At 31.3% G+C, this 27701-nt stretch overlaps 1 protein-coding gene across 4 annotated transcripts; it reads left to right on the top strand.

Annotated features, from left to right (window-relative positions):
* The first annotated feature begins 1355 nt into the window (after positions 1–1355).
* vex (somatomedin B and thrombospondin type 1 domain containing protein vexed) lies at positions 1356–27701 on the top strand. 4 transcript variants are annotated; one of them, XM_070634509.1, is made up of 6 exons: positions 1356–1399; positions 9481–10151; positions 20020–20130; positions 20203–20286; positions 21982–22102; positions 27249–27701. In XM_070634509.1, exons 2-6 carry the CDS (start codon positions 9866–9868, stop codon positions 27640–27642), a joined length of 996 nt encoding a protein of 331 aa, XP_070490610.1. In that variant the 5' UTR covers positions 1356–1399; positions 9481–9865; the 3' UTR covers positions 27643–27701. The 4 variants fall into 4 exon arrangements, with proteins under 4 accessions (XP_070490610.1, XP_070490612.1, XP_070490609.1 ...); XM_070634511.1 differs by having other exon boundaries at positions 1361–1414; positions 20020–20127; XM_070634508.1 differs by having other exon boundaries at positions 1361–1414.

The following is a 27701-nucleotide window of genomic DNA, read 5'->3' as shown; positions in this document are numbered from 1 at the left end:
AGGCTGTCATATCATGTAGGGTGTCGTACCATGTAGGGTGTCATACCATGCAGGGTGTCGTACCATGTAGGGTGTCATACCATGCAGGGTGTCATACCATGTAGGATGTCATACCATGTAGGGTGTCATATCATGTAGGGTGTCATACCATGTAGGGTGTCATATCATGTAGGGTGTCACACCATGTAGGGTGTCATACCATCTAGGGTGTAATACAATGCAGAGTGTCATACCATGCAGGGTGTCATACCATGTAGGATGTCATACCATGTAGGGTGTCATATCATGTAGGGTGTCATACCATGTGTCATACCATGCAGGTGCCATACCATGCAGAGTGTCATACCATTTAGGGTGTCATATCATGTAGGGTGTCATACCATGTAGGTGTCATACCATATGTCATACAATGCAGAATTTATAATGTAGGGTGAAAACGTTGTTCTAGACAAAATAAGTCAAATTTCGAGCAACAAATCATAAAATACATTGTGTCAAACTCTAAAACATCAAAAATCTTCTTAAATCCTCACTCATTTACATATTTACAATAGCTCAACAGTTAACCTTTTCACAAATCTACCAAAACTAACATTATAATCCTGAACTTCCATCTGATAAACCCGGCAACATTTTCTAGGAAGGATTAAAAAAATATATATCTTTATTATTTCATCTCTTCCGTCTCTTGCCATGCCAAGAGATAAAAAATATTCAATTATAAAACATGAAAAAGATAAGCATAGATATATCCAAATGGGACTTTTTTTCTTACGACAACAAGTCTCATTTTCAATTATGTCCTAACCTTAAATAAAATGAATTGAAGCAAAACATTCAAAAATCTCGGAAAAATCTTTCAATTTGTAAAGTGCGGAAATTGTTTCCAAACGAAAATTGCTGAGTTCCTAGAGAATTTCAATGTTTTAAGAATCAATGTTTTAAAAATTCAATGTTTTCAGATTCAATGTTCACAAATTCCAATGTTTTCAGATTCAATATTTCAAATGTTAATGTTTTTTGCGACAAAAACATCAAATTTGAATGTTTTAAAGCTCAAATTAATGTTTTCAACATCAAATGTTACATTTAAGAATGTTTTCAATGCTTAACTCAACAAAACAGAATGTTTTAAGCATTAAATAACGCCAAACAGAATGTTTTAATGCTCCAAACCAGAATGTTGTACAAAGTTCAATGCTCCAGACTTTTAATGTTTTATCAGTCTCGAATGTTGTCCACCTGCATGCTCCACGCATCAAAAAAAAATGTTTAATGTTTTTACATGTAAACACCACAACGTCTTTTTTTTTGATACTTTTACTTCTCTCCTTCATGTTGATTTTTATTCTTATGTTGACGGTTGTAAGAGTCGGACGGATTTTCAAGATAATCTGCGGTAAAAAAAAATAAAGTAAATTTTTTTTGTATTAAGAACACAGAAAAAAACTTAATTTTTTGTGTGTTTAGTGCGGAATAATTTAGTATTAACGAGAATAATTTAGGATTAATTAAGTGGTGAACATACATAGTGAAATTTATCTTTTGCATGAATGCCGAACACAAAAAAATTTTTTGCTTATTTTATTCTTAAATTTTTATTTATTTTTATGCTATGAATAAATTAACGATTTGAGAGAACGAACATGAAATTGAGGATTAAGCTAGTGAAAAAAAAAATGTACATTTTAGCATGAGAATTATCGGATTATGTAGGAAAAGGAAAATAAATTTAAAAAAAGAACAAAAAAATAAAAATAAATAAATAAAATAAAAGTACACACGTGAGAGAAAAAATATAAAATAAAATAAAATAAAATAATAAAAGTGCTGAGCATAAATAAAAATAGACTTCCTTATCTTTGTGAGAATTTTGTCAGATTTTGTGAATTTTTTTTTTCTGGAGCGAATGTCTTGAACTTACTAATTTGTTGTAAGATAATAGCTTTGTGACAGTCTCTTCCGGCTAATAAAATTGGCCATTAAATTAATTTTTTTAGTATTTTTTTTTTTGAAGATTTCTTTTAATTAAAAATCTATCAAAATTTTATTGATTTATTCAAACTGATTGGAATTAAATAAATTTTTTATCGATATTTTCGAGGTTTAGTTGTCCCATTAAAAGGTTATTAAATTGTTAAAGTTTTGAAACTTATAAGTTTTTTAAAATAATTCAATAAAATTGTTTACTGAATTATAAGATTTAATTCAAATTGGAAAAATTAAAATAATTTTCCTAGAAGAGCTGGAGAACCCGATTTTCGTCAAAAACAAAATTCGAGCAGCTTCTAAATTTTATAAAATTTTGAAAATTAACTTAATTTAATTTTGTACGACTTTTGTCAATACATAAAAATGTATTATTATCTAAATTAATCAACATTTTTAAGAACTGAAGTCATTCTCGAATGTCCATTTCATTTTATATAAAGTCGAGGACAACTCAAGTCGACTTTTCATACAAAATTAAATTGACCTGTATATTATAACAAGCCTATAAGCATTTAATGCATTATCAACTGTAAATCGCTATCAAGCTATCATTAGAAGTCCAGGAGGATAATGAAGATCAATATTGTAATGCCTTTGTATGAGTGATGGATAATTAATGCGACTTAAAATCAACCTTTTAGACTCAACATTTTAAAAATTGCTTTCACCTTGCTGGTGGCCCAATCTACGTTCAAATATACATTTCTCGTCTTTTCTATGTCGTGTACCTTCTGAAAAAACTGCGTTTTATTCCATGTAAAATACAATTTGTATAACAATTTGATGACATTCACAAAAACTTGCCAATTTTCACGAAATCAGCTACAATGTCATACTATGGACCGACAAAAAATATCTCCAAATTCTAAATTTAACTTTCCATAATTGTATTATTTCATGTCAATTAAATTATCTCTCAAAATAGCCACTTTCCATTGAATCTCAAACAAAAATTGACCTTTAAAAGCAACATAAAGTCTGTCCATTATCTATTTTCATAGCACATGCCAAAAATATTCTCTATTATTTTACAAATTGTCCGACATTTACCAAGAAATCCAAAAATATTCCATCCATCTCCCCTCAGGGTCAGGCTATTAAAATTAGGAAACAATTTTATGAAAATTTCTTTTTTTGGATTTTCTTGATTTTCATTAAATTAGAAAAGTTTAATAATTTTCGCAACAAATACTTGAGAAACTGCATGAGCATCTCTCACATTTCATAACGTATATCGAGCATTAATGAGCATCTGTATCATCGTGCACGTTTTTTTTTCGCTTGCTTCTCTTCTCCTTCCTCATCTTAAAACTGATCATAAATTATCGTGTGTCTGAATCGATTCGTAATTTTCTTGAAATGTGCTAATGAATGTAAATTCGCTGAACTCTCGCTAATGAATTGAAGATTCATATTATTTAGTATAAAAATGTCATTGATTTTTAAATATTATTTTGGCAATAAATTGGAGCTTGTTAATAATATTTTTGTGGGGAAAAAGGAGACAAGACAATAAATCATTGGAGATTTATGAGTTGTATTAATGCGAGAGGATTTTGGTTTTGATGGAAAAACGACTTTTTTCTTAACAAATTTTTCCAAGAAAAGAAAATTTGAGACTTTTTCTTATTGAAAAGTTTTTAATTTTGTGGGAGTTTTTTCCTTTTTTGTTGAGTTTTGGTTTACAATTTCTTGTGAAAAAAAATTGTTTAAATAATTTTGAGCTTAAAATTAGACTTTTTTCAATGAAAATTGAGAGTTTCAAAGTTTGTAAGGAAAACTTTTTTGAAGAAAATCTTTAATTTCTTAGTATTTAAGGAGATATTTTTAAGACTGATAGATTCTTGCCACTTTTTTGCTTCAAAATTGATCATTAGTTACTTTTAATTCTATTTAAAAATGTTAAAATTTTCAAAAATACTTTTTGAGGTGAGAAACCAAAATTTCACCATTTTGGTTTATTTTTCATGAAAATTTGAATTTTTAAAAGCCGTTATAAATGTTAAAGTTTATCTTAATGCTTTTAAGTTTATATTAATTTTAAAATTCTTATTTTGGTAATTTTGACCAAATTTGGTCACTAATTGCTTATAATTTGGTTCCAATGTTTACCCAAATTTTGTTTAATCTTAAACAAGGTAGCTAAAGCGTACAATTTCTTGATAAATTTAATGACAATTTGTTGAAAAATCTTACAAATTATCAAGAATTTCTACGGTTTTAACCTGACAAAGTTGCCTGTTTTGCAACTCTGAGTAGGTTTAAGTGTGCTTTGAGTCACGATCCCTAACAACTTCTCATTAGCTCAGTGGTAGGAGCATGTGATCGGAAATCATAGAACGTGGGTTCGAGTCCCACTCGTGCTATGATATTGAGCATAGCATGAAGTCGACTTGCATTTTATATTAAAAGGTCGACTCGTCGACTTCCATACAAAATCCGAGTCAAGTCGAAACTGACTCCATACAAAATGAAGAAGTGAACTTTTCCTCCAGAACCTTAGAATTAGTAAGGTTCAGAACACATTTGTCCAAATCTGACTAGAGCAACAAATTCCCTTTTTATCACAATAATAGTAAAATCACTCCCATTCTCAACATAATACAGCAAATATAATAAAACAAACAAAAAGCTCATCAACATTACTCATTTATTCAACAAAATCCCACAGCAAATTTTCATGATAAATTCTCATTTCATCTTCATAATCAAGAAAATTACAAAGTGAATCCCCACGAGAAAAATTCGTTGAAATTTCATTTTAATTCATAATAATTTTTTTCTGTATCGTAAAGTGTCCAAGGCAATCCATCAAAAATATTCAGCTCAGAACACTTCAACAATCCCATAATGAGCATGAAAAAAAGTCTCAAGTTAATAAAATTTGCAAATAATAACTTGAAGCATCAAACAAATTACCATCATAAGTACTCAATCAAAAGTTGACTTAGTCGGAAAAAAAATGGAAGCAAAATTTTTCGTTTATGCAATCAGCAAGAGGAACAAGAAGTAAAAGAAAAAAAAAACTCAAATATTAAAAAGAATCGTCAAATAAATTTTCAATTATTCTCATCGTCGTTCCATGAAAAGAGCGAATTGCTTCTTTTTTTTATGCCTGTGTCAGTCATTCATCCGATTCAATTGAATGGCAATGTAGGGAAGGCAAAAAAAAAAGCTGAGGGAAAAGTTTTTAATTCACTTGACAAAAAAATTTCTCTTTCCTGCTCCTTTTTTTTTTTGTTGCCTTAAGTTCATACACAAAAGTTCTTAATTAAATCTGCGCTACTGCTGGATTATTTTTTTTTTTTTGAAAGTTTCAAAAGCAGCATTAGGAAGTGCTCGTAAATTATGTCTATCTAAAGGCTTTAAAGCTTCAAGGATTTAGCAATTAAGAGGATACATATGGGATTTAGGTAGATTCATGGACAGTGAGATTAAGGTTACTTACTTGATACGCTGGTCGTGCAGATCATCTGAGATGACTGGACTCTTTCAGTTGACGTTTAAAACTGGCTCGAAAAGAGTCGCAAAAACGCTACTAAATTGCCTTGTTGATGACAACAGAGTGCAAAACAGGCACTTGTGACAGGCAAAAACCGTACAAATTCTTAATCATTTTTATGTTTTTGTATGAAAAACAATACATATTTCTAGAAAATTGTACAGTTTTGCCTGTCATAGGTGCCTGTTTTGCAACTCTGGATGGCAAGACGTGAAGTTAGCTTGATGACTATGTAACAGTCAGGATGACAGCTTAAAGCTTGTTACATTTTTCCGTTTTAAAGGGAATGAATGCTAGTGATCTTATCAAGTACTCTTAACATTGATCTGAGTATACTAGGAAGCCTACACTAGTTTATGTCTATACAAAGTGTTCTATGAGCTACTATTCAACTCCAGACACTCTCCTTACTTACTTTCTTCACTGGCCTTACAGATCAGCTAGTCATCACTTGTCAATTACCGATCCCAACTGCACCAGGCTCTCCACTCCCTTTTCAAATTATAAACATCATTTCCAACTAACCCCAACTAAGAAGATAAGGATGAAATTGAAAAAATATATAATTAATCAATATGTTCTATCACTTGAAGGGAAATAAGGATGAAAACTAAAGGAACTGCATATAACGAATAACTTTTTCATGAAATGGACTTTTTTGATTTTCCATTTTAATTTATAAAGAAAATTTTAACTTTATTTTATCACTTTTCTTGAGAAAATTTGTTGATGTATGGATAAACATTGAAGAAAGATGGGACGCGTCTCATGCAGATGGAGTTATGTATGGGAATATTTTAATAAGGGCGAAATTTGATGGATTTTCAATGATTTTTTTAAGTTTGACATATCAAACTTTTGAAAAAGCTGAGGATTTCATTTCAATCTTCAAATGACATAACGTGGATCCTTTCAAGTCCGTTCAGATAATATTCCAATCTTAAGGCAATCTTGTGTGGCTCACTTTTCAATTTCTTCAGCTACAATTCAAATTCCTGACTTACTGACTTACTTCGATAACCGTACAGATCAGCTATGAGTCATGGCCTCTCTCAGTTGACATCTAAAGACTTGCTTCTATCGCTAACTGCCGTTTGCAAATTGCAAATACTAACTCTGCTTCCTTGGCTTAAGCACACGGGGGCCCATTGTCGAGTTTAAAGAACGTCTGTAGACAGCTAAATTGCCAATATCAATTTCTATTCTATCTCTGTTGACATTGAGTCTCCTTCCAAGAATTCTTAGGTCACTCATGTGCTCTTTTGCTTACGTTCTTGACCATTTCCTTAATCCAACGATGCCCAGAAGCACAATTATTGCTTAATCTTGTACAATAAGCAGTCGAAGATTCTGAAGCTTCCGAAAAAGGACAAATTCGGTAATGACTGGATTCAAACTCACGACTTTTGGATTATTTCACTGAATTTGGATACGGCTGGATTCGAACCCACGATTTTTACGTTACCACCACAAATTTGAGTCAACCATCTTACCTATTTGGCCAGCGAGGCACTTACCTTAACCAATAAAATTTCGCATTGGCTTATTCAAGTTTTACAAGAAGTTACAACTTTATAAAAACCAAAAAAATTCCACTCAACCCAAAAAAAAAAAAAAATTAAGATGAATGTTAAAAGTTTCCGAAAAAGTCATTCAAAACACATCTTCAGGCATCAATTCAGCTTCTTGCACAAAAAAGAAAGAAATGAACTTTTTCTCCGCAATTTTCTTTCAATTAAAATGAATTTCATCGCATTCATTCATCATCATCATCGTTAACATCATGCAATGCGGAACATTTGTTCTCCTTCCATCTTCTTCTTCTTCTTATTTTTTTTGATGCTTAAATTGCCCATCAATTATTTTACTTAAAGTAAATTGAGAGAAAATTTATGCTGAATTTTTAGCATGTATATGGTGATTTATACAATGAATCACATGTTAAATCAGTCGGTGATCAATTTGCTGCTGGGTTTTTTTGCTTTCGTGTGATTTGCGTATAATTTATGATTCATTGTGGCTTTAAGTTAAATTTCACAAATGTCGTAAATTGAATGGTTGCATAAGATCATTTAAATGCTATGTTTGACTCCCACATGGATGTTGAATCTCAGCTGCTGTGTTTGTTCTGGTGACAAATTGTTTTATATCAGGGATTAAGCTGCTGGTGTGCTACATTGGGTGTCGTTGACAATGCTATCTGAGTGATCAATCCTAAAACATGCACAGTCGTTTAGTAATTCTTGTGTTACGTGAGTGTATGCATGATTTTGGACATTTTATATGAGATGGTTGTAGCAACTGTTGTTGTCCTCTCTTTGCAACATTATTGTGGCAGGAGGATGTGTTGTATGGTCACGTTGCACGTGTGACAATCAGAGTTATTCTATAACTACCTAAATGTTGCCTAAATGAAAGATTCTAGCTCTATATCCTCTTGTAGACTAATTTGCTATTTACTTACTTACTTCATATGGCACCTAATGTTGATTCTATCGCTCACTTCCGTCTGCCAATTACTAATTCATCGTGGTAAACAAACATTGACTTTCAATCCATCTCCATGCACACCAGAATGGCACAATGTTGCTGTTTACGCTCCACCACATTGCCTTGTTGACTCCAAAACACCAAAATGACTTCCTATAAATACATAAATTTGTTTTGATATCACAATTGACTTTTGACATTTTAAAGCTAAACCTTTCGAATCTCAAGCATAAACAACCAAAATACCAAACCCACTGAAATTCGACATTAATCATCCCACTCCAGATTCTTAATCATTTAACTTAGAAATATGAGATTAATCTTAAAGCATGAATAAAAAAGTATCAAAAATCCTAATTAGCTCAAGATAAGTTGATTAAAAAAAAACTTTCACATTAAATTTATATACATATTTTCAAAGCAAAATTCTCCTCCAATCACGTGTACTTCTCTCAGTCGGAGTTTATTTAATTAGCATCGTTCCTTACTTTTTATAAAGTATCAAATTTCATATCATAAAAAAATTATAATTTATGAAAAATTAAGTTTTACGAATGAGACAAAAAATTGTGAAAATTAAAGCGATTAATTCCGCAATAAAAGATGTAACAGCCCGAGCGACACAATTTGAGGGTGGAACATTGTTGCAACAGAATTACAATACATGTAATTTTACATTACAATATGTTGTCATGTGTTTGTCACATGGATGCATTTACTTCAAATGTCACATAATTGTCATGTGTATCTGTCACATGGTTTCATGGTTGTAACTCACAGAACAATGTGTCTTGGACAGTCATGTGACAACAATGTTCAATTGTCACATGTTACGTGTGTCATATGGTTGATTGGCTTTAAAGCGCTCACGACATTGATGTATCACTGGACAGCCATGTGGCAACTGTGCTTCATATCATATGGTTGTATGGTTTGTCATATCACCAATGTAACTGAACTGTCATGTATCAACGATTTTTCTGTCATATGTGGTTTGTCACATAATTGGTACAAAGCGTAGCCAGATTACATGATTGTTTAGAAAACATGACATTGATGTGTCTTTAGACAGTCTTGTTATTTGTAAGATGTTGTCTGTCACCTGGTTACATGGTTGCCTGTCACACATAACATGTGACAATCTTGTTCTAATTCAGACGTTGTTTGTCACATAGTTATATAGTTGTCTATCACACGTTATATTGGCGAGTCTTTAGACTGAGATGTGACAATTGTGTTGAGTGTCATGGCTGTCAAGAAGTGCACACGACAATGTATCTCTAGACAGCCAAATGACAACTTTGGTCATTGTCATTTGCTGACTGTCACATGGTTGCTTAACACAAGTGTGTGGCTAATAGATTTGTCGCAACAATGTGTCACTGATTCAATGTGTCGCTAAGGCAGCCAATTACATCTTTTCATCTTTTAATTTTCTGCCTTTTGCTAATATTTTTTATTTCTTTTTTTATAATTCTTCTTTTTATCTTCAACAGAAACATCTTTTATTTTTATCATTTACCATCACGACATTAATTAATGTCTCTCGGTGCCGAGAGAGTATATCAGTAATGTGTGTATGAAAAATTGCTTAACAAAAAAACAAGACGAACTTAAAAGGCATGAAAATTATGAAGGGAAATATAAATTGAAGTGCTCAAGTGTGAATATTCATAAAAAAGAAGAAGATAAAGCAATTTTTTACGTGTATTTTAAATTCATTTCCATAAAAAAAGTGAAAAGCGTTAAATATACACAATCTGTATTGAACTTTACATATCTTTGCTGTGTGTGACTGCATATATTTATTCAAATCTGTAAAGTAAATTCCTTTTCATCATCGACATTCTGTTTTCTGTTTGAGAAAATAACAAAAAAAAAATGTTAAAGGAAGCAAAAATGTCAACAACCATTGACTCAATCAAAGTGAAATCATACGCACAATGCATTATATGGTGCTTAATATTTGTGTCAATGTTGAGTCATACAGAGGCTGGTTCGTGTCGTGAGGCGGCACTTTGTTGCACTGGACGCGATTCATCATGTGTGGTACAAAAGACACCGATTAATGCAATTGTTGAGGATGTTAATGAGAAGCCATGTTATTGTGATCATGCATGCTTAAAACTTGGAGATTGTTGTGATGATTTCAAGTCACATTGTGGAGGTAAGTGATTTTTGATGATACAAAGAATCAGCATTTTTTTCTAATATCCGAGGATGCTAATGGAATTCTTAATGAATTTGTCGTGTATCTGTGCTTTCTTGAGGCAATTATTCTTTTAAATGAGATGGCTTGAGTAAAAGTCAATTTTTGTGACTGGATTTCTGGATGTTACATTGAAATATTTAATTGATTTCTTTGATAGCATTTTGATGATGGCTATTAGCTATCAAGTGATCGATTTGTCTTCTGTATGTTGATTGATTCATGCTTTTTACGTCCAATTTGGATTATAAAGAAAAGCTGAAAGGAAATGAGAGAGATTAAAGTAATTTAAAAGAAATTCAGACTTAATCTTATGAATATTCAATGTTTTTTGAATTTATCAATGCTTACTATTAGTTTGAGAGGTTTATGAACAGTTTAAATTGATGATTTTCCTTTAAATTATTGAATTTTCACTAAATTTTACATTTTATGCAAAAACACGTTGTTTATTGATCCATTGATACGTATCCATTGATAACGTACCTATTTCGCTAGTCATAAACATTAACTGTGATCTACTTCTTTCCTAAGATCTTGTCAGAGGCTTGTTTCATCTTTAATTAATTTCTGACAATATAAAGAAACCAAATGTCTCTAATCCAGTCTCTAAAGTGATTTATTTACCTTCAAATTATATAAATTTAAACCATCATTGACATTGGATCAAAATTCAAATTAAATTCAAATTTTTAAAGACCGTTAAAATCAATTATTCAATTCATAAAACTTAAAATGCGTCAAAATACCATAAAACTTCAAGAAAACATGCAATTAACCTTTCTTAATTCATTTTCATTGTTATAACGCCCAACAAGTCAAGAAACTTTAGACAATAATGTCTTTTACTTTCCATTAAACGCTTCATTTGAGAACCAAGACTTTTAATACATCATCAATGTCTTATTGAGTTAAGGGTCATTAATGAGTGACGAACAATTTTTAATATTGTTAGGATGGTACAAGATGTTACTATTAGGCAAAGAGCTTGCTCTCAAGAGTATTTTAACGTAAGTATGCTTTCGAAAGCATATTTGGCAGCTGTAGATAAGCTTACAATCGATAAGGCCCCAGACCAATTCTGTGACTGTGGCATGGTGCTGGATTTGAACTGAATCAGACACCAAGGCAGAGTCACGTCGACCTGTCAACCGGTGGACAACCTGATTGACTAACTTAAAATTGGGAGACAACTGCCATTTTAGGTTGAGGCGGAAAACGAGTGTGCCGTCAAGTTTTTGAAAGGTGCCACAAACCGTATGCCGTGTGCAGCTTTCGGTGAGGCTTATCACTAAGGTGTCAGAAGCAAGATTGAGGTCTTCTCTATAGACATCATTTACGAACAACTCCTCCTATTGAATTTGATTTTAAAGTGCTACATTCTCGTGACATTTCTTCTCTTCCTTCTTCTTATCTTCCTTATATTTTCTTTATTTATTTATTCTCCATAACACCATCCATTCCATACTTCATTTCTCATCTTATTCATTTGAGATACACCTTGGATTATTATTACTATTTAATTTGATTTATGTGAGTTTGTGGTACGGCTTCAAAACCTTTTCTCATGCATGTATATGTAGCATTACCCAATTTATGTCATGTTGTATGTCACGTACATCATTGTTTACCTTTTAAATGAGAAATGTCACGAAAATATTCAATTTTTATTAATCATAACCGTAATTTTTATTAATTTGCATATTTTAAGTAGGGATGGAACTGCTGAATATAAACACAATCACATTAATATTCAAGAATCGACATAGAATCTCTCGATTGTTTTTCATGAACAATAAGCATTTCTTATATTTTTTGTGTAGGATGTCTCCATTCTTTCTAATTAATATTAAAGCATTTAATTGCTTTCTCTTGCTTCTTCCCATGACATTCTCTATTCTTGTTTGAGTTAACGAAGTTTGATGCTTGTAAGTGGCTTCGTGTGGGGTGACACGAAGTTCTGTTATGATTTATTTATGAATATTTTTAAAAAGGTATGATTTGTAGATTTTTTTTTGGAATATTAAGGTAGCACTAGATGAAATGATGGTTTTTGGTATGTAGTGTCAACAGTTATTGATGAAGTCGGTTGTGGATACTTATGAGACTTAGAAACACGCGTTATAGGGCACATAAGATGCATTGCTGAGTGAAAAACCTGATAATTTGGCTGGTTAATGTCAAGTTATAACCAGAGTTGCAAAACAAGCAAAAACCGTAAATTTATTGATAATTTGTATGGTTTTGTAATTAAAACCATACACATTATTAAGAAATTGCACGGTTTTTGCTTGTAACAGATGCCTGTTTTGCAACTCTGGTTATAACAATGTTGTCCAAACTGTTTACCGCTGTTTTTTTGGAAAACTATAAATCGTACATGTTGTGTTCGGTTGTAAAACCATACACATTATACTTACTTACTTTACTTGTATTTGCCTCTTGGTTGCCGTGCGTATGGAATCTGCTATAACAGACACTGGCCCATATTAAGGACTCTACCCTCCTTTTCAACACATTAATCCAGGAACACTGGGTTATATGGTTTACTAGTGTCATCCAGGATTCCTTACTTTGCGAGTCGGATAAATCAATCGTGACCCTTAGATGGCACTTGAATCAAGTCCTAATTCTATCTTCCACGTTCAAATTAACAATTACAGCCCAAACTCTTTACTATCCCGACTTACTTTTCGTGAGGAATTTTGGAAGCTTTTGGTGGCACATTAGCAATTTTAGAATTTAAGTCAACAAGATATTATTTGAGTACAAACTACTTTTTAAAAAATCACAAAAAAGTAACGAAATACCGAAGGTTTTTACTTTAAACCAATATTCTTAATTTCTAGGATTTGAACCTCCGAATTCTCATTTTTTTCTGAATTCCTTAACTCTATATCCACAGACCAACTCTTACTTCACATTAAAAATTCGCCAAAAGTTCCTACATAAATCAACAATTGCAGCTCCACTTACTTACAATTCGATTCATTAAACATCCGCAACAAAGTATAATAAAAGAAATTCACTTCCATGCACATTAAGTACATCACATAAATAACTTCCTTGACAGCAACTTACATCGTTAAAAGAATTTTTAATTACTCTAAAGTCGATTCGAAGACAGTCGGAATGAATTTTATTATAAAGCACCTTTTTCATACACAGAAAATAACCAGTAAGTCAAAGAGGAAGAAAAATGTTCTTCTTGTGTTCCTTTCTCCAACTATAATGATGTCTTTAAATTTCGTTATTTCTTTTTTGTCGAGGAAATTGTGTTTTTTTTTTGTCGATTCTTTTATTTACTTGATGCTTAAAAATGTTGGAAGGTAGAAAACATCGTTCTGCTCCCATGCACGTATCCATTATTCCTGTAGAATGTACAAATAAATTTTCAAAGAAAATCTCGAAAAAATAAGAATGAGCCTTAATTGTGAGACATTTTGTAGGAGTTAATAGAATTAGAACGTGCATCGTTTAAGAGGAGGATTGAAAGAAATTCGACATTTAAGCGGTGATTTTTGGAAGTAGAATTTGAAGTTGCTCTGATTGATCAGTTTGTTGGCTGGCAAGAGTAACGTAGAGCTTCAAAAAACCGTTAAAAGTTTAAATTTTGCATAACTGTTAAGAATTTGAATTTCCAAAAAACGTTAAAAATTTGAACATCAGAAAAAAATGTTAAAAATTTGAACTTCAGAAATACGTTAAAAATTTGAATTTAAAAAAAAATGTTAAAAATTTGAATTTTTAATTTCAAAATTTTGAATTTTAAAAAACTTTCAAATTTCAGTAAACCCGTTAAAAGTTTGAATTTCAAAAAATCACTAAATATTCAAATTTCATAAATCTGTTGAAAATTTGAATTTTAAAAACCGTTAAAGATTAGAATTTTATAAAATCTTCAAAATTTTGAATTTCAAGAAACCGTTAAAAATTTGAATTTACCAAAACTGTTAAAATTTTGAACTTCAGAAAATTGGTAAAAGTTTGAATTTTAACAAACCGTTGAAAATTTGAACTTCAGAAAAATTGTTAAAAATTTGAATTTAAAAAATAACGTAAAAATTGGAATTTAAAATAATACCGTTAAATATTTGAATGTTAGAAAACCGTTGAAAATTTGAACTTCAGATGAGCTGTCTAAAAATTTGAATTTTAAAAAATCGTTTAAAATCTAAGCTTCAAAAAACTATCAAAATTTGAATTTCAAAAAACCGTTGAAAATCTCTCAAAAAAAGCATTAAAATACCTAATTCCATATCCTCCTTAATGCGCCCAATTCCCCCAATAAACCTTAACTGCATTTCCCTCAGCAATGAAAATTATTTTTCCACATCACGAATGACGATTTTTTTTTTTTTCTTTTTCATTCTTGCTTCTATTTGAAGTACTTAAAAGTAAAATGCTTTATGCTTTGAATGGAAAATTGAAATATTTCATGTGCTATTTTTAGTTCCTGCTAGATTGCATTTAACTCTTTATGTTCTCTACTTTTATATTCACTTCTCTTTGTTGAATCTGTTTTGTGTGTGAATTTATTTCCCTAAAAAAGAAATGTGAAGTTAAATGCGAGGTTAAAAGGGGTGAGGAAATGTATGGAAAATTTAGATTGGGATGGAGTTGGAATTTGGCGCATTTTTTTGAGGTTAGAGAAGAATTTTTAGGTTTAAAATTGAGATTTTGATTTTGAATTTTTAACGGTTTTTTGAAATTTAAATTCTAAATCAACGTTATGGGTAAAGTTATGGACTCCATTCATCTAATCCGTGTCAATCAAGTGTCTCACATACCCTAATCACCAACCCTCATCAAAAAACTCACAAACAGATCCAATTTTTGATGAATTTTTCCATCCTAACCTCAAAAAAATTCAAAATTTTCGCTCTCAAACCTCCTCAATAACAGCAGTTAAATGTTTTAGCATGATCATAACAACTTCACATTCAATGCCAAATTCTTGTTCTCACCGAACAAAATAAAAGAGAAATAAGAATTTATTGAATTTCCATGCGATTTAAAACGTTCAGCAATTCAATTTTTTTTGTTATGCATTCAGCAAAAGAACAAAGGAGAAGACGGAGGAGCTGCGTTGGAATTTATGAGTCGTACAATGATCGAGAATCAAGAGCATTTCTTGGAATTGACTTGGGAATCATAAAAATAAAAAAAAAAAAAGATAAATAAACGAATTTGTGACTTTAACAAATACTCTGGCATATGTAGCATAAAAAAGTTCGTGTCTGCAGAATTTTTGTGTAAATTATTTGCGCATATATCGCATGCTGTTCTGTTGTGTGGGTGGAGGATGAGATGATTCTCACGATTTCAAGTCTTTTGTTGCTGATTTTTTTCTTTTGTTAAACTTTATGATAAATATTAGCATAAAATTATCCAATTGCTATTATTCATCATCATTAATGTCTCATTCAATTTACTTTCTTACTTCCTTTATGCCTCGTGTGGCTTATAATAAGACATAAGATGATGTTGATGAAAATTTCATTTTGCTTTGGATGTCAAAAAATAAGCAATAATGTTGTCAATTTATGTGACGAAAACTATACATAGTCTGTGACTGAACAACATGTCACAAAATACAGCATAAAAGGCAGGTTAATGAGGTTCTTTGAAAAGGATTTGTTGTTGTTTTGGATGTTTTGATAGATTTGCTTAGTTCTGAAGTTTTCAAGTCGTTCAAATATTATTTGAACGTTAATTTTCAAATATCATCTAACCGTTAATTTTCAAATACTTTTTGATCGTCAATTTTCAAATAGTTTTTGACCGTTAATCTTCACGAAAGGTCTTTGACAGTTGATTTTCAAATATTTTCTTACCGTTAACATTCAAACTTAATTTTACCGTTAATTTTCAAATATAATATAACCGTTAAATTTCAAAGCTTCCTTAAAAAATGATTCAAATTTTCCAAATCCAATAACTTTCCAATCCACAAATCTTCTCCAATTCCACCTGCAACTATCAAAAAGAAATAACAGACATGAAAAATTCATAAATGAATGTCATAAAGGAAGAAGAATCAGAAAACAAGCAAAAATCAATAACTACCAACTAGCATTAAATGGCAACTGAAATAAGCATGCATGCAGCATAATCGATGGATTAACAAATATTATTATTGATTGAGTTATTTACCATCTGTTTCTCTATTTCACGCTCTATTTCCGTCTCTTTCCTTTTCTGACTTAATAAAATGTCTTGAATATGTCATAACTCAATGCAGTGCCAAGTGTCGTTTAATAGCCTCTAAAGATCGCATTGGTGATGATAGAAAAAAAAAATGTCTAATAATTATAGTGAATGCAGTTCTTTCAGCACAGCAATTATCTTTCATTAGAGTATACAATAGCATCAAGCATGCTACCACTGATGGGAGATATAACAGCCCAAATATGTGGGTTGAGTTACTTCTTTTTTTTTTTGTTGATTTCTACCATCAACATTCTGTATTTTAATTAAACAGACAGGAATGTTACTCAGATGGATATAAAAAAAAATATCTACGTGATAATTAAACAGGTCCAGTCATGTAGATGTGTCGTTTAGCTTTTATGGAGTCGGAGTTGGAAGTAAGGATGAGATTTGATGGGATTGGAATAGATAATGTGACTTGGAACTTTGAGTAGTCTATAGAATAAGATAGAGAAACTGCTGAACATGTTTTAAGGTATCAGATTAAGCAATAGCTGAGTTCATACAGCGATGTAAACAGTTTTGAAACGGCTCTGCTTGGGTTCGAATCCCAAAGTGAGTTTATACCATAACTGAGGTGCCTCTGGTAACTTTTTTTTGATCATTTTTGAAATCTTTCCTTAAATGATCAATATTATCAAATTCCAATATATTCCAAAATACCAGTTGATATAATTTGATGGATCCGGACAAACCCGACGCTTTGGTTTGGTATACCCTCATATTCACGGTGGGTAGTTGGTATTTTTGTTTTAAAACAGCTAAGTAAATTGAAGAATTTTGTCCACAAAATAGAGGTTGAAGGGTTAACTCCCTTGGTTAAGAATTCTTGCTATACACTTACTCCTTCTTCAGCCCTTGGGTATACCCCTGAGCAGTGATGAGCAACATTTGTGCCGCGGCACGTTAGTATGGCCCCAAAATTTTTTGGAATTAACATCAACCGTAAGCTTTTTGTAGTTTCAGTCGTTGCAGTCTAACCACCAAGGTTGCTGCAAAAATAAAAGGTTGTGCAGCACTGCCTTATGGTAACCCTAGAGCAAGGGCAGTGTCATTGAGAAAGGTAGTTGTTGATGGACTTCAAGCTCATGGTTAACATCATCGTACCATCCTTCATATGTGTAGCAAACTCTGTCAATCTATACAAACAACCCTCATACTCAAGTCACTAAACCATATCCCAATCCATCTAATATTCAAAATACCCAACTTCAACTCCCATCCCACTCCCTCTTCCTATTCCCCACAGCAATTAGAACATCAAACCAATAAACATCATAAAAACCAATCCAATTAAGCTTTCATATCTAACAAAATAAAAAAAAATCTCTTCATAAAACTATCAAGCACGTTCAGTCTTATAAAACTTAATACTTGCAATAATCTTACCGACAGACAAAAGTACTTCAAGTCCATAACACAAAAATTCCGTTCAGAGCTAGAAGAACAAGAAGAAATAATAATAAAATCACAATAAAGAAATGAAAAATGTACACAACATGATAAGTTTGTGAGTCACATCCGAGAGTCAGGTCAACATACTGTTCTACATATGTATACATATGTCCCATATACGCTCAATATGATTCAATTAGTCCGTTTAGATTAGAGCAGTAAGAGAGGATGCGGTAAAATATAAAAAGGCGCTGCACGTGCTAAAAAAACTCAACATTATTGAGGCTGCGGTTTTTGCGGGTCAATGATGGGTACGGAATATGATTGTTATCATCCTGCTATCATCATATGTTTAATGTTTCATGAAATGGGCTTATGGATGGTGTAAAGTAGCGTGTAGGAGTGCGATAAAATGATGAGATTCATGTAAATATTCATAATTATTAAAGGGCATGTGTAGCACCGGTTAATGGTGCTTCATGAATGTTGGTGTGATTGTTAATAGGTAGATGGCTGTGGAATTTGAATTGAAAATTATGATGGATGTGATTAATTTTGATGGTTGTAGGCTGGTTGGTGGATGCATTGTGCTTTATTAACGGATTAAGACATAACTGGACTAGTCTGTTGGCTCACTAGATGGTCTGTTGGCTCACCAGATGATCTGTTGGCTCATCAGACAGTTTGCTAGCTCACTTGATGGTCTGTTGGCTCACTAGATGGTCTGTTGGCTCACTAGATGATCTGTTGGCTCACTAGATGATCTGCAAGCTCACAAATGGTCTGTTGGCTCACTAAATGGTCTGTTGGCTCACTTGATGGTCTGTTGGCTCACTAGATGGTCTGTTGGCTCACTAGATGGTGCTTACAAAGTGGTATGTTGGCTCACAAAGCTGCAAATAACAAATAAGCTTATTTTTCTTTTAATTGCTGCTTCTATTAAAGGATTTGACCTAATTATCCTGCTCTACCGAATCTTATTACCCAAAACATCCTTAATTCCTACTCTCTTCTCACTTCCCTTCTCAATTAAACATCACAAAGACATTAATCCTCATCCGTATTAGATACAAATCTTCAAAATAAAACACAAAATACCTCTGCAATTTATAAAATAAAATAAGATTTCCATTAAAGCAGCATAAAAAATAACGATCAGCAATGAACAATAGCGAAAAACAAATTTGACATTGAAATAGTATGGAACTAGCAATAATAATAAAATTTATATAAAAATAAGCTATGGCAAATAAATTTTAATGCACATAAAAGATTCATGGCATTGAGCGGAAGGGAGAAGGTTGGTTTGTGGAAGGAAGAATAATGGGAGGAATAAAATGAGACTTTTTTTGATAAACGTGACATGACTTAGGTACACATAAATCTTACTGTCTTGTAATGACAGCGAATATCCAATGACTTTGGTTATATTTAGAATGGTAGGCTTTGGAATTTTGGTGATTGTGGCGCATTTTGTTGGGAATTTGTTGCTTTTGGTGCTTAATATTGATTAAAATCAGGAATTTCCTTTAAATTCACTCAATTACCATTTTAACGGCCTTTTAAAATTCAAATTCTCAAAAGGTCTTCAACTACAATTCAAAATTCTTAGTTTCGCACCCTTCAGTTTGTTTACAATTTATTATTTCATAACATTTCATCAAATTTTATTCAATTACCATTTTACCGGCTTTTTAAAATTCAAATTTTTAAAGGATCTTCAACTAAAATTCAAAATTCATAGTTTCACACCCTTCAGTGTGTTTAAAATTGATTATTTCATAACATTTTATCAAAATTCGCTCAATTTCCTTTTTAACGGCTTTTTAAAATTCAAATTTCCAAAGGGTCTACAACTACATACCAAAATTCATAGTTTAACACCCTTCAGTTTGTTTACAATTTCACTAAATCAAAACATTTCATAAAAAGTATCAAACAATAGCTGATTTAGTTAATAAAAAATCAAATTCAGCAGTGTGCGCAGTAACCGCAAGCCATATTTTCACATAATTTTTAATCAAAACAACTCAACTGAACCAAATTGAACATAAAACCACAATTTTTCACTTTCGAAACAAGCTAAAATATTCGATTTTTGTTGCCTCTCGAAAAGATACTCGACAGCAATTTCATTAAAATCTCCTCGATACCTCACAGTTCCTATTATTATGTCAAAATATATTCAAAGTCTATTTTTATTATTATTTATTTACAGTCATCGATTGTGTTCTATCGGAATGGGGTCCATGGAGCGATTGTGATGCAAAATGTGGAACTGGCATGATGTCACGAACACGATCAATATTGAGAGCACCAGAGAATGGTGGTAATTCATATCTAACTATTTAAAATTTCCCATAAACTTGCTTATAAACAGCTTATCATTCATTTCCCTCAGGTAAACACTGTGCATCGCTAACACAAAAACGTGGATGTCAAGGATATAAATGCAATAGTGTACACGAGAAAAAATACTTAAAAGGTAATAAACATGATTCTTAAATACAATGATAAATGATTATGGCAATGGAACAGTTGTTCTCATTGTCAACTCGATGTCTATTTTTCATAATTTATTGTTGTTTGATTAAGAAGCAGAGATGAAGTCGATATAGAGTTCTGTTCTCTCAGTTCTGTGTCTTATTCTCGCAAAAAAAGTTTCAGGCAGGAAAACCGCTTAAAAAATTCTTCTTTAATAAATTTGTTGAGAAAACAATTTTGTTCATAAGTTTATATTGTTTATGGCAAGGGATAGGATGTTGTAGACTGGTTTTAATGATTTTTGGAATGGAATTCCTTTAAAGACCTATCAACGCTTAGGAGACAATGAGCATGCTCTCAAGATCTTACTCTCTTTTAATATACTAGTTGAGCACTGGCGATCACGCTCTCAGCTTACTCTGCACTAGAGCATGATATTTGCCTGCTTGGGAACGGTATGTCATTGGAAGTGCTATATTAAAGAGGATTCCGAAAATATATAATTCATATTTGGCACTTTGTCATACAATAGAATAACCCCCAATAGCGCAATGTTAAGAGAATGCAACTGGTAATCCTAGGACGTGGGTTCGAGTCCCACTCGGGATAAGTTATTCGGAATTATCGTTTTTTCTGTTAGATATTAACACTGATTTATCCAAAACTAGAATTTTAGAGACTTCAAAGTTAGAAGGAAAGAAAAGCAGTTAGAACTAGACATTGACTTTATCCTCAATAGCCTAGACATCGACCCCTAGTTTTGTCCTTAATCCGAGTTGAACATGGAAAGAAGGTTGTTTATAGAGGCAGTATAGCCAATTGTAATAGCAATTACAAAAGAGCAGACATTGAAAGAACCTGATTTGCACGTGTACTTAGCCATGGACAGTTGATCTATATGGCCAGTCGAAGTGATGGACTTGATCACAGAACTTGGAATAGATTCGATTATTGCATGAAAAATTCGACCCAAATCAACAAATTCTGGAGATCGAGAATGGATTGAAATCAATACAGTTTCGAGTCACGGTATACTTGATAGTTCTAATACTACGTCAGTGTGCCGCGGCACATAAGTTGCCCTTCACTAATCTTAATTCCGTCTTAATGGTAGATCTCCTAGGATTGTCTTGAGTTTGGTCACTTTAACTTAAATTCTACCTTATTAATAAAGCTTTATGCTTAAACCTTCTAGTCATTCTATGTATTCAAGTCAGTCCCTATCATGTTTGACCTTAATTTCCCATAATTCCCCAAACTTAAATGTAAATTCCATGTAATAATCCTGAGAAAACCTCCATACTCTTCCAAAAAAAAGTCCAATTATTCCCCAACTCCAGTCAATTTCTAAGTCATAAATCCACCAAAAATAGTCCCAAAACAATTTCCAACTGCTTAATATTCATAATCATCTGTTAATTCCCATACGACAATTGCCATTTTATTCACATCATTTGCACTGATTGAGGATAAATCGTCAAATAATAATAAACTTTATGGTATAAAAAAAAAAGTTTTCATCCCCTGATGCAGAAGCACATGAACAAAAAAAGAAAGAAAAGAAAGTTTTTCTTCTTTTGTTAATAAAAAAAGTTTATCTCCTGAAATTTTTCTTCATTGTTGCTTGATTCCTCTCTTCTTTTATTCAATTGTGATTGATTGAATTCAACATTTTCATTTTTATATCTTATTTCAGAATCAGCTATGCTTCTACCATCGGAATTCTCGAAGACTCGACGAGAAAATGACACAATTGATATAAGGCGGAACTTGAAAGTGCGCTATTCAGATAAATATAAGCATAATCGAGATCATGAGTGAGTATCAATTTGTATTCAAAACAGGTTCTATATAATAAGGATAGATTGAATGTATCATGGAGGTTTTTGGTTGAGGGATGGTATGGCATTGTGGTAGATGTGCTGGATTGGTTGATTATGGCTTGGCTTTGTGTTGATTATGGGAAATATAGAGTGAATTTGGAAGTAGTTGAACTGATTTTCAGCCTTGAAATGTTATTAATAAATTTAACTTAAATTCGGGTGTAATCCCTGGTGTAATCCATCCAAAATTTGACTAAAATCCGGTAAAATTCTGGCCAACTTTCAATCAGGTCAGATTGTTTTTAATGAATTTGACCGGATTTCAGTAAAATTTGAAATAGATTGCTTTTAAATTTTGTAATATTAAAACAATTACTTCCGTGAAAATTCGGCCAAAATCTGTTCGAGATTTGATCAAATTTTGGTCGGATTTCAGACAAATTTCGAATTGATTTCTATTAAATTTTGTAAGAATAGAGCATTTTTCCGTGAAATTAGATCAAAACTCGGCTGAATTTCGGTCAAATTTTGAGGGGATTTTAGTCGAATTTCGGATGAAATTTAACTAATCCCGCCGAAATTTGGTCAGATTTTTACCGGATTATGAAATGTTCAGTTTAGTCAGAATGTTCGAGATAGACCGGATTTTAGTTAAAATTTTCAATGAAGTTGGCCAATTTTGATCAGATTTTCACCGGATTTTAGTCAAAATTCGGATAAATTACAACCAAATTTAGATAAGGTTTAGTCTGATTGAATTATTTGTTCTAAAAATCTGCCAAATTTCAATCAGCCTCACAAGTTAAGCTTGGTTCATGTAAACCTCACTCCCCTACTAGATTGCAGTCTGTTCTAGTTTTTGGAATACTTGAAAACAGAATTCTAATTTGACTTGAATTTTGTATCGAAAAGTCGACTCTACTCCATATGAAAATTGACATCGATTTCGAATTCTGCTTGAAAATATACAATTATCTAGTCATTTGGGTCTGAGTATTGCATCAACTAGATCAATGATGGGTAGCCTGCATGTCGCTGCACACTTCACAATTAAACAAGCTGTAGTAAGGATATAATGATAGATTCATAAATCTAACTACAAAGTAAGCTCAACCTTGACTTCAATAAACATCAACATTGTATATCGAGTATTCAGCATCAACATTGAAATCTAGTTTCAAAAGCAAAGAAAACAATCAAACCAATAATAGCACAATGGATATTTTTTGAGATCAAAATTCACAAAATCAGCAAATCAAGTTCCATTATCGTCACTAAAAAAAAGCTATAAAAAAAGTTCCTCAAAGCATATCAAATGCAAACTTTTTAACGTACATAAAATGTATTTCAAGAGCAAATTTCTCCATAGAAATCGGAATCAATTGTTTGCTCATGCACAACATAAAGGATATTCATCCATTTTCCTTTTAATATACCACAAAAATATCTCATACCATTCGTACTACAGATTTTAAACAAAAAATATATAAATGGATTCAATTAAAATACAAGAGGATAGATATACAAAAAAAAATGTTAGGTAGATTGATGGGATTGTTAGATGGATGAGGGTCGATGAGCACTTTGTTTCACGGGTTTTGTAATTAATACAATAGTGATGTTGTCATGAGTTGATGTAGATCGGTGGATTTTTATTTTTGGTTAACATCGGTTGTTTTGGGCAGAGATGGTATGCTTGACGGACAGTTTACACGACGGACAGTTTACGGGACGGACAGTTTATAGGACGGACAGTTTACAGGACGGACAGTTTAAGAGACGGACAATCTTCGAGACGGACAGTCTACGGGACGGACAATCTACAGAACGGACAGTTAACAGGACGGACAGTCGACGAGACGGACAGTTTACGGGACGTACAGTTTGCGGGACGGACATTTTATAGGACGGACAGTTTACAGGACGGACAGTTTTCGGAACGGACAGTTTACAGGACGGACAGTTTACGAGACGGACAATCTTCGAGACGGACAGTCTACAGAACGAACAGTTTACAGGACGGACAGTCTACGAGACGGACAGTTTACGGGACGGACAGTCTTCAGGACGGGCAGCCCACGGAAAAGGCCATCATCCGTATGTGCCAGCCTGTGGAAGGGTCCTGTTCCGGAAGTTGAACTGTTAAGTGGCAAAACCTCACTATTTCCAACTCTGCTTTTAAGTGAATTGAAACTAGAAAAGTTGAATTAGTTCGAAAATTGACCTGAGTTTTTAGCGAACAATTCGTGAAACAATGAATGATTTTGAAGGATTTCGTGAATTTACCCAATTTATATTGTGACCTCAAAAGTGCCAATTCAACCCCACTCTAACCTCAAAAAGTTAAATTTTCAAAATATTTCCATCTACAATTACAGCGAAAGTTCACAAATTTCTACATTCTCGTGTTCCTTACTCCTGATTTTTCGTCATTACACACGTATGCGCATTTATATGCTAAACAATTTCCTCTCAGTGATATTAATTGGCTTGAATATTTTATGAATTCATGAAAAGTTTTTGTGTTGAAAAAACATAGACTAATGTTTAAAAATGGAATGTTTAAAGTTCATGACATTTGTAATTGAAATGAAATCTTAGAAAAATAAAATATTGGTGGGGAAATGTGAGACTGAAAATTTAAGAATATTATTATTTTTGAGTGACTGAGTGTGGGTTGTGTTTATTTAGAATGGAATATTTTGAGAAGAATTGAGCGGAAATAAATAGAATTTGAAGGAAGTTGCTCGAATTTTGAATGAAATTCACATATTTTGATAACATTTTGATGAAAAGTTAACAAAATTTGAATTATTTTTAAAGGAATTAAGCAAATTTTGACATTAACTAAGCAAAAATAGACTAAATTGATCAAAAATGCAAAGCTAAGCAAATTTTGGTAAAATTTATAAACTTCAACAGAATCTGACTAAAAATAAATGAAATTTGTCAAAATTTGAGTCAAAACTGAGCAATATTAAATAGCAACTGAGCAAATCTGAGCAAAATTTGACAAAGCTTCAGAGAAATTTGCAAAATTTGCAAAATTGAGCAAATTGTCAATATTAAATTTGAGCAAATTGAGCAAAATTTATTAGAAAGTGTAAACATTTTTTGAAAATAAAAAAACTTAGCAAATTTTAGCAAAACTGAAAAATTTGCTACTTGAAGAATTATAAAATCTGAGCAAATTTGAACAATTTATTATACATTGAGCAAAACTGAGCAACATTTGTCATAAATTGAGCCAATTCTATCATAAATTGAGAAAAATCCATCATAAATTGAGCAACAACTAATAGGAATTTAATAAAACTGAGCAATTTTTTTCATAAATCCAGAAAAATGGCCAAAATTTGTTTCAAATTGAGCAAAACTGAGCAAATATTATTATAAATTAAGAAAAATTTATCATGGAATGAACAAAACTGAGCAACATAGAACAAAAATTGAGCAATTCGGAGCAAATTTCCTCAAAACTCAAACTTCTTTTAAATTTAAACATTTCTTAAACACACATTTCACATCCTTTACTCAAGCCTTTACCAATTTAAATCACTCATAGAAAGTAAAAATGAAAGAAAATTTTCTCGACTTTCAAAAGAAATTTTTCTTTCCAGGCAATAAAAAATAACAAAAAGATTCTTTTAATATTAAAAGTTCCTGATGGGGGGACATGAAGAAGGAAATCAGGAAGAAGAATTCTTTTGTAAATTCATGGAACTATGTTAATATTATGTACACATGCATATGCTATTCATGTAATAAAATTTTAATTTCTTACTCTTTTCTTCCATTTTTTTTTTTTTTTTGTTCATGTTCTCATGTGTTTTTAAGTGTCTTTATAATGAATATATAAAGCAATAAAAGGACAAGAAAAGAAAGCATTAAAAAAAACTTTCAGACTTTATTCTTCTTTCTTGTTCAACTAGAAGTGAAGATGAAAGAAAAAAAGTAAAATAGATGAAGGAAAATATTTTGTAGGAAAATTTTTTGTGAAAAATAAGAAAATTTTTAAAAAAAGGAAGAAAGTTTAGTGAAATTTATGAAGATATTGGGATGTAAATTTTACCTTTTTTGCTTAACAAACTTTTATTTTATCATAATTTTTTTGGTAAAAGTTTGTTTGTTGAGGTTATGTACAAATCTTCATACTCATGATACTTAAATTGATATACTTAAAGTTCTTGATACTTAATTATCTCTGAAATTTCAAGCAATTTTAAATTAAAGAAATTCCTTTAAAAATCAAAATTTAAAAGTTTTCAAAATTTCAAATTTAAATGATTTGAAAAATTCAAAATTTAAAAGTTTTTTAAAATTCAAATTTTAATTATTTAAAAATTTCAAAATTTTACAGTTTTCAAAAATTCAATTTCAATGATTCGAAATTTTTAAACTTTGACAATTTTCAAATATTCAAATTTCAATTATTAAACAAATTCAAAATTAAATAATTTCAAAATTTAAAGATTTTTCAAATGATTCAAAAATTCAAAATTTAATGATTTGAAAAATTCAAATTTCAAATTTAAAATTTTTAAAATTTACAATTTTAAAAAAATCAAACTTTGAATTGTTTCAAAAATTCAAAATTTAAATTTTTTTAAAAATTCAAATTTTAAACATTTGAAAATTCAAAATTTAACAGTTTCCAAATTTTTAATTTCATTCATTTCAAAAAATTCAAAATTTTCAGGATTTCAAAAACTCAAGTTTCAATAATCAAAAATGTTCAAAATCAATGATTCACAAATTTCAAAATCAACGGTTTTCAAAAATTTAAATTTTATTAATTCGAAAAAATTCAAATTTTAAAAATTCGAAAAATTCAAAGTTTAACGGTTTTAAAAAATTCAAAATTTTACGGTTTCTAAAAATTCAAATTTGAATCTTTTCTAAATCTTAAAGATTGAAAATGCACTTCAACCAGCAAACTACTTCTCTTGCTTCCCTATCAACCAAAAACCTCCTCTAAGCTACATTTTTCCTCATAAGATAACTTTAAAAAGAAAGTAAAAAAAGATAAAAATAACAATCAATTCTCATTTAAAGTTGAAAAAAAAAAATAAATTCCACTCTTGAGAGAAATTTAATATTAAAAAAAATCCTTCCTATTTTCTCTTCCATTCATCCACAGATACTGCGTCGAATTCGAGGTGATTAAAGCAACAAAAGCATGCCACAAGGATCCAATATATAAGCAATTAATAGAAGGTGAACGTGTTATTATAAAATGTGATTTAGAAGCATTCTTATTGCACGACGATAAGGAAGATCCAACAGACAATGAGACATACAGTCATCACACAAATGAACGTAAAAATTTAGAAAATGAGACAATTGAGGATTTAAAGCAAGTTAAAGTCAGCAAGTCCAAATCAAAATATCGATGTCGAGGCGAAGGATTGACTGGTACAACAACAAGATTTAGTGCTATGGCAATACCATCATGTCATGGTAAATGGGTTAGACTCACCTTAAAGCAACCCAAGAAATGTTCATATCATGAATCTCAATTTATTTTCGTCTAAAAATTCTCAATTTTTTCATGATTTTTTTAAACCTTTTTTTTTCATTAATTTTAAAGTAC

Source organism: Chironomus tepperi, unplaced genomic scaffold, assembly GCF_022539635.2.
Source record: "Chironomus tepperi strain 1889 unplaced genomic scaffold, CSIRO-AGI_Ctep_v1 contig_85, whole genome shotgun sequence".
Classification (NCBI taxonomy): Eukaryota; Metazoa; Arthropoda; class Insecta; order Diptera; family Chironomidae; genus Chironomus; species Chironomus tepperi.
The sequence above is the reverse complement of the archived record's forward strand: the minus strand, read 5'-3'. Positions and strand labels throughout refer to the sequence as shown.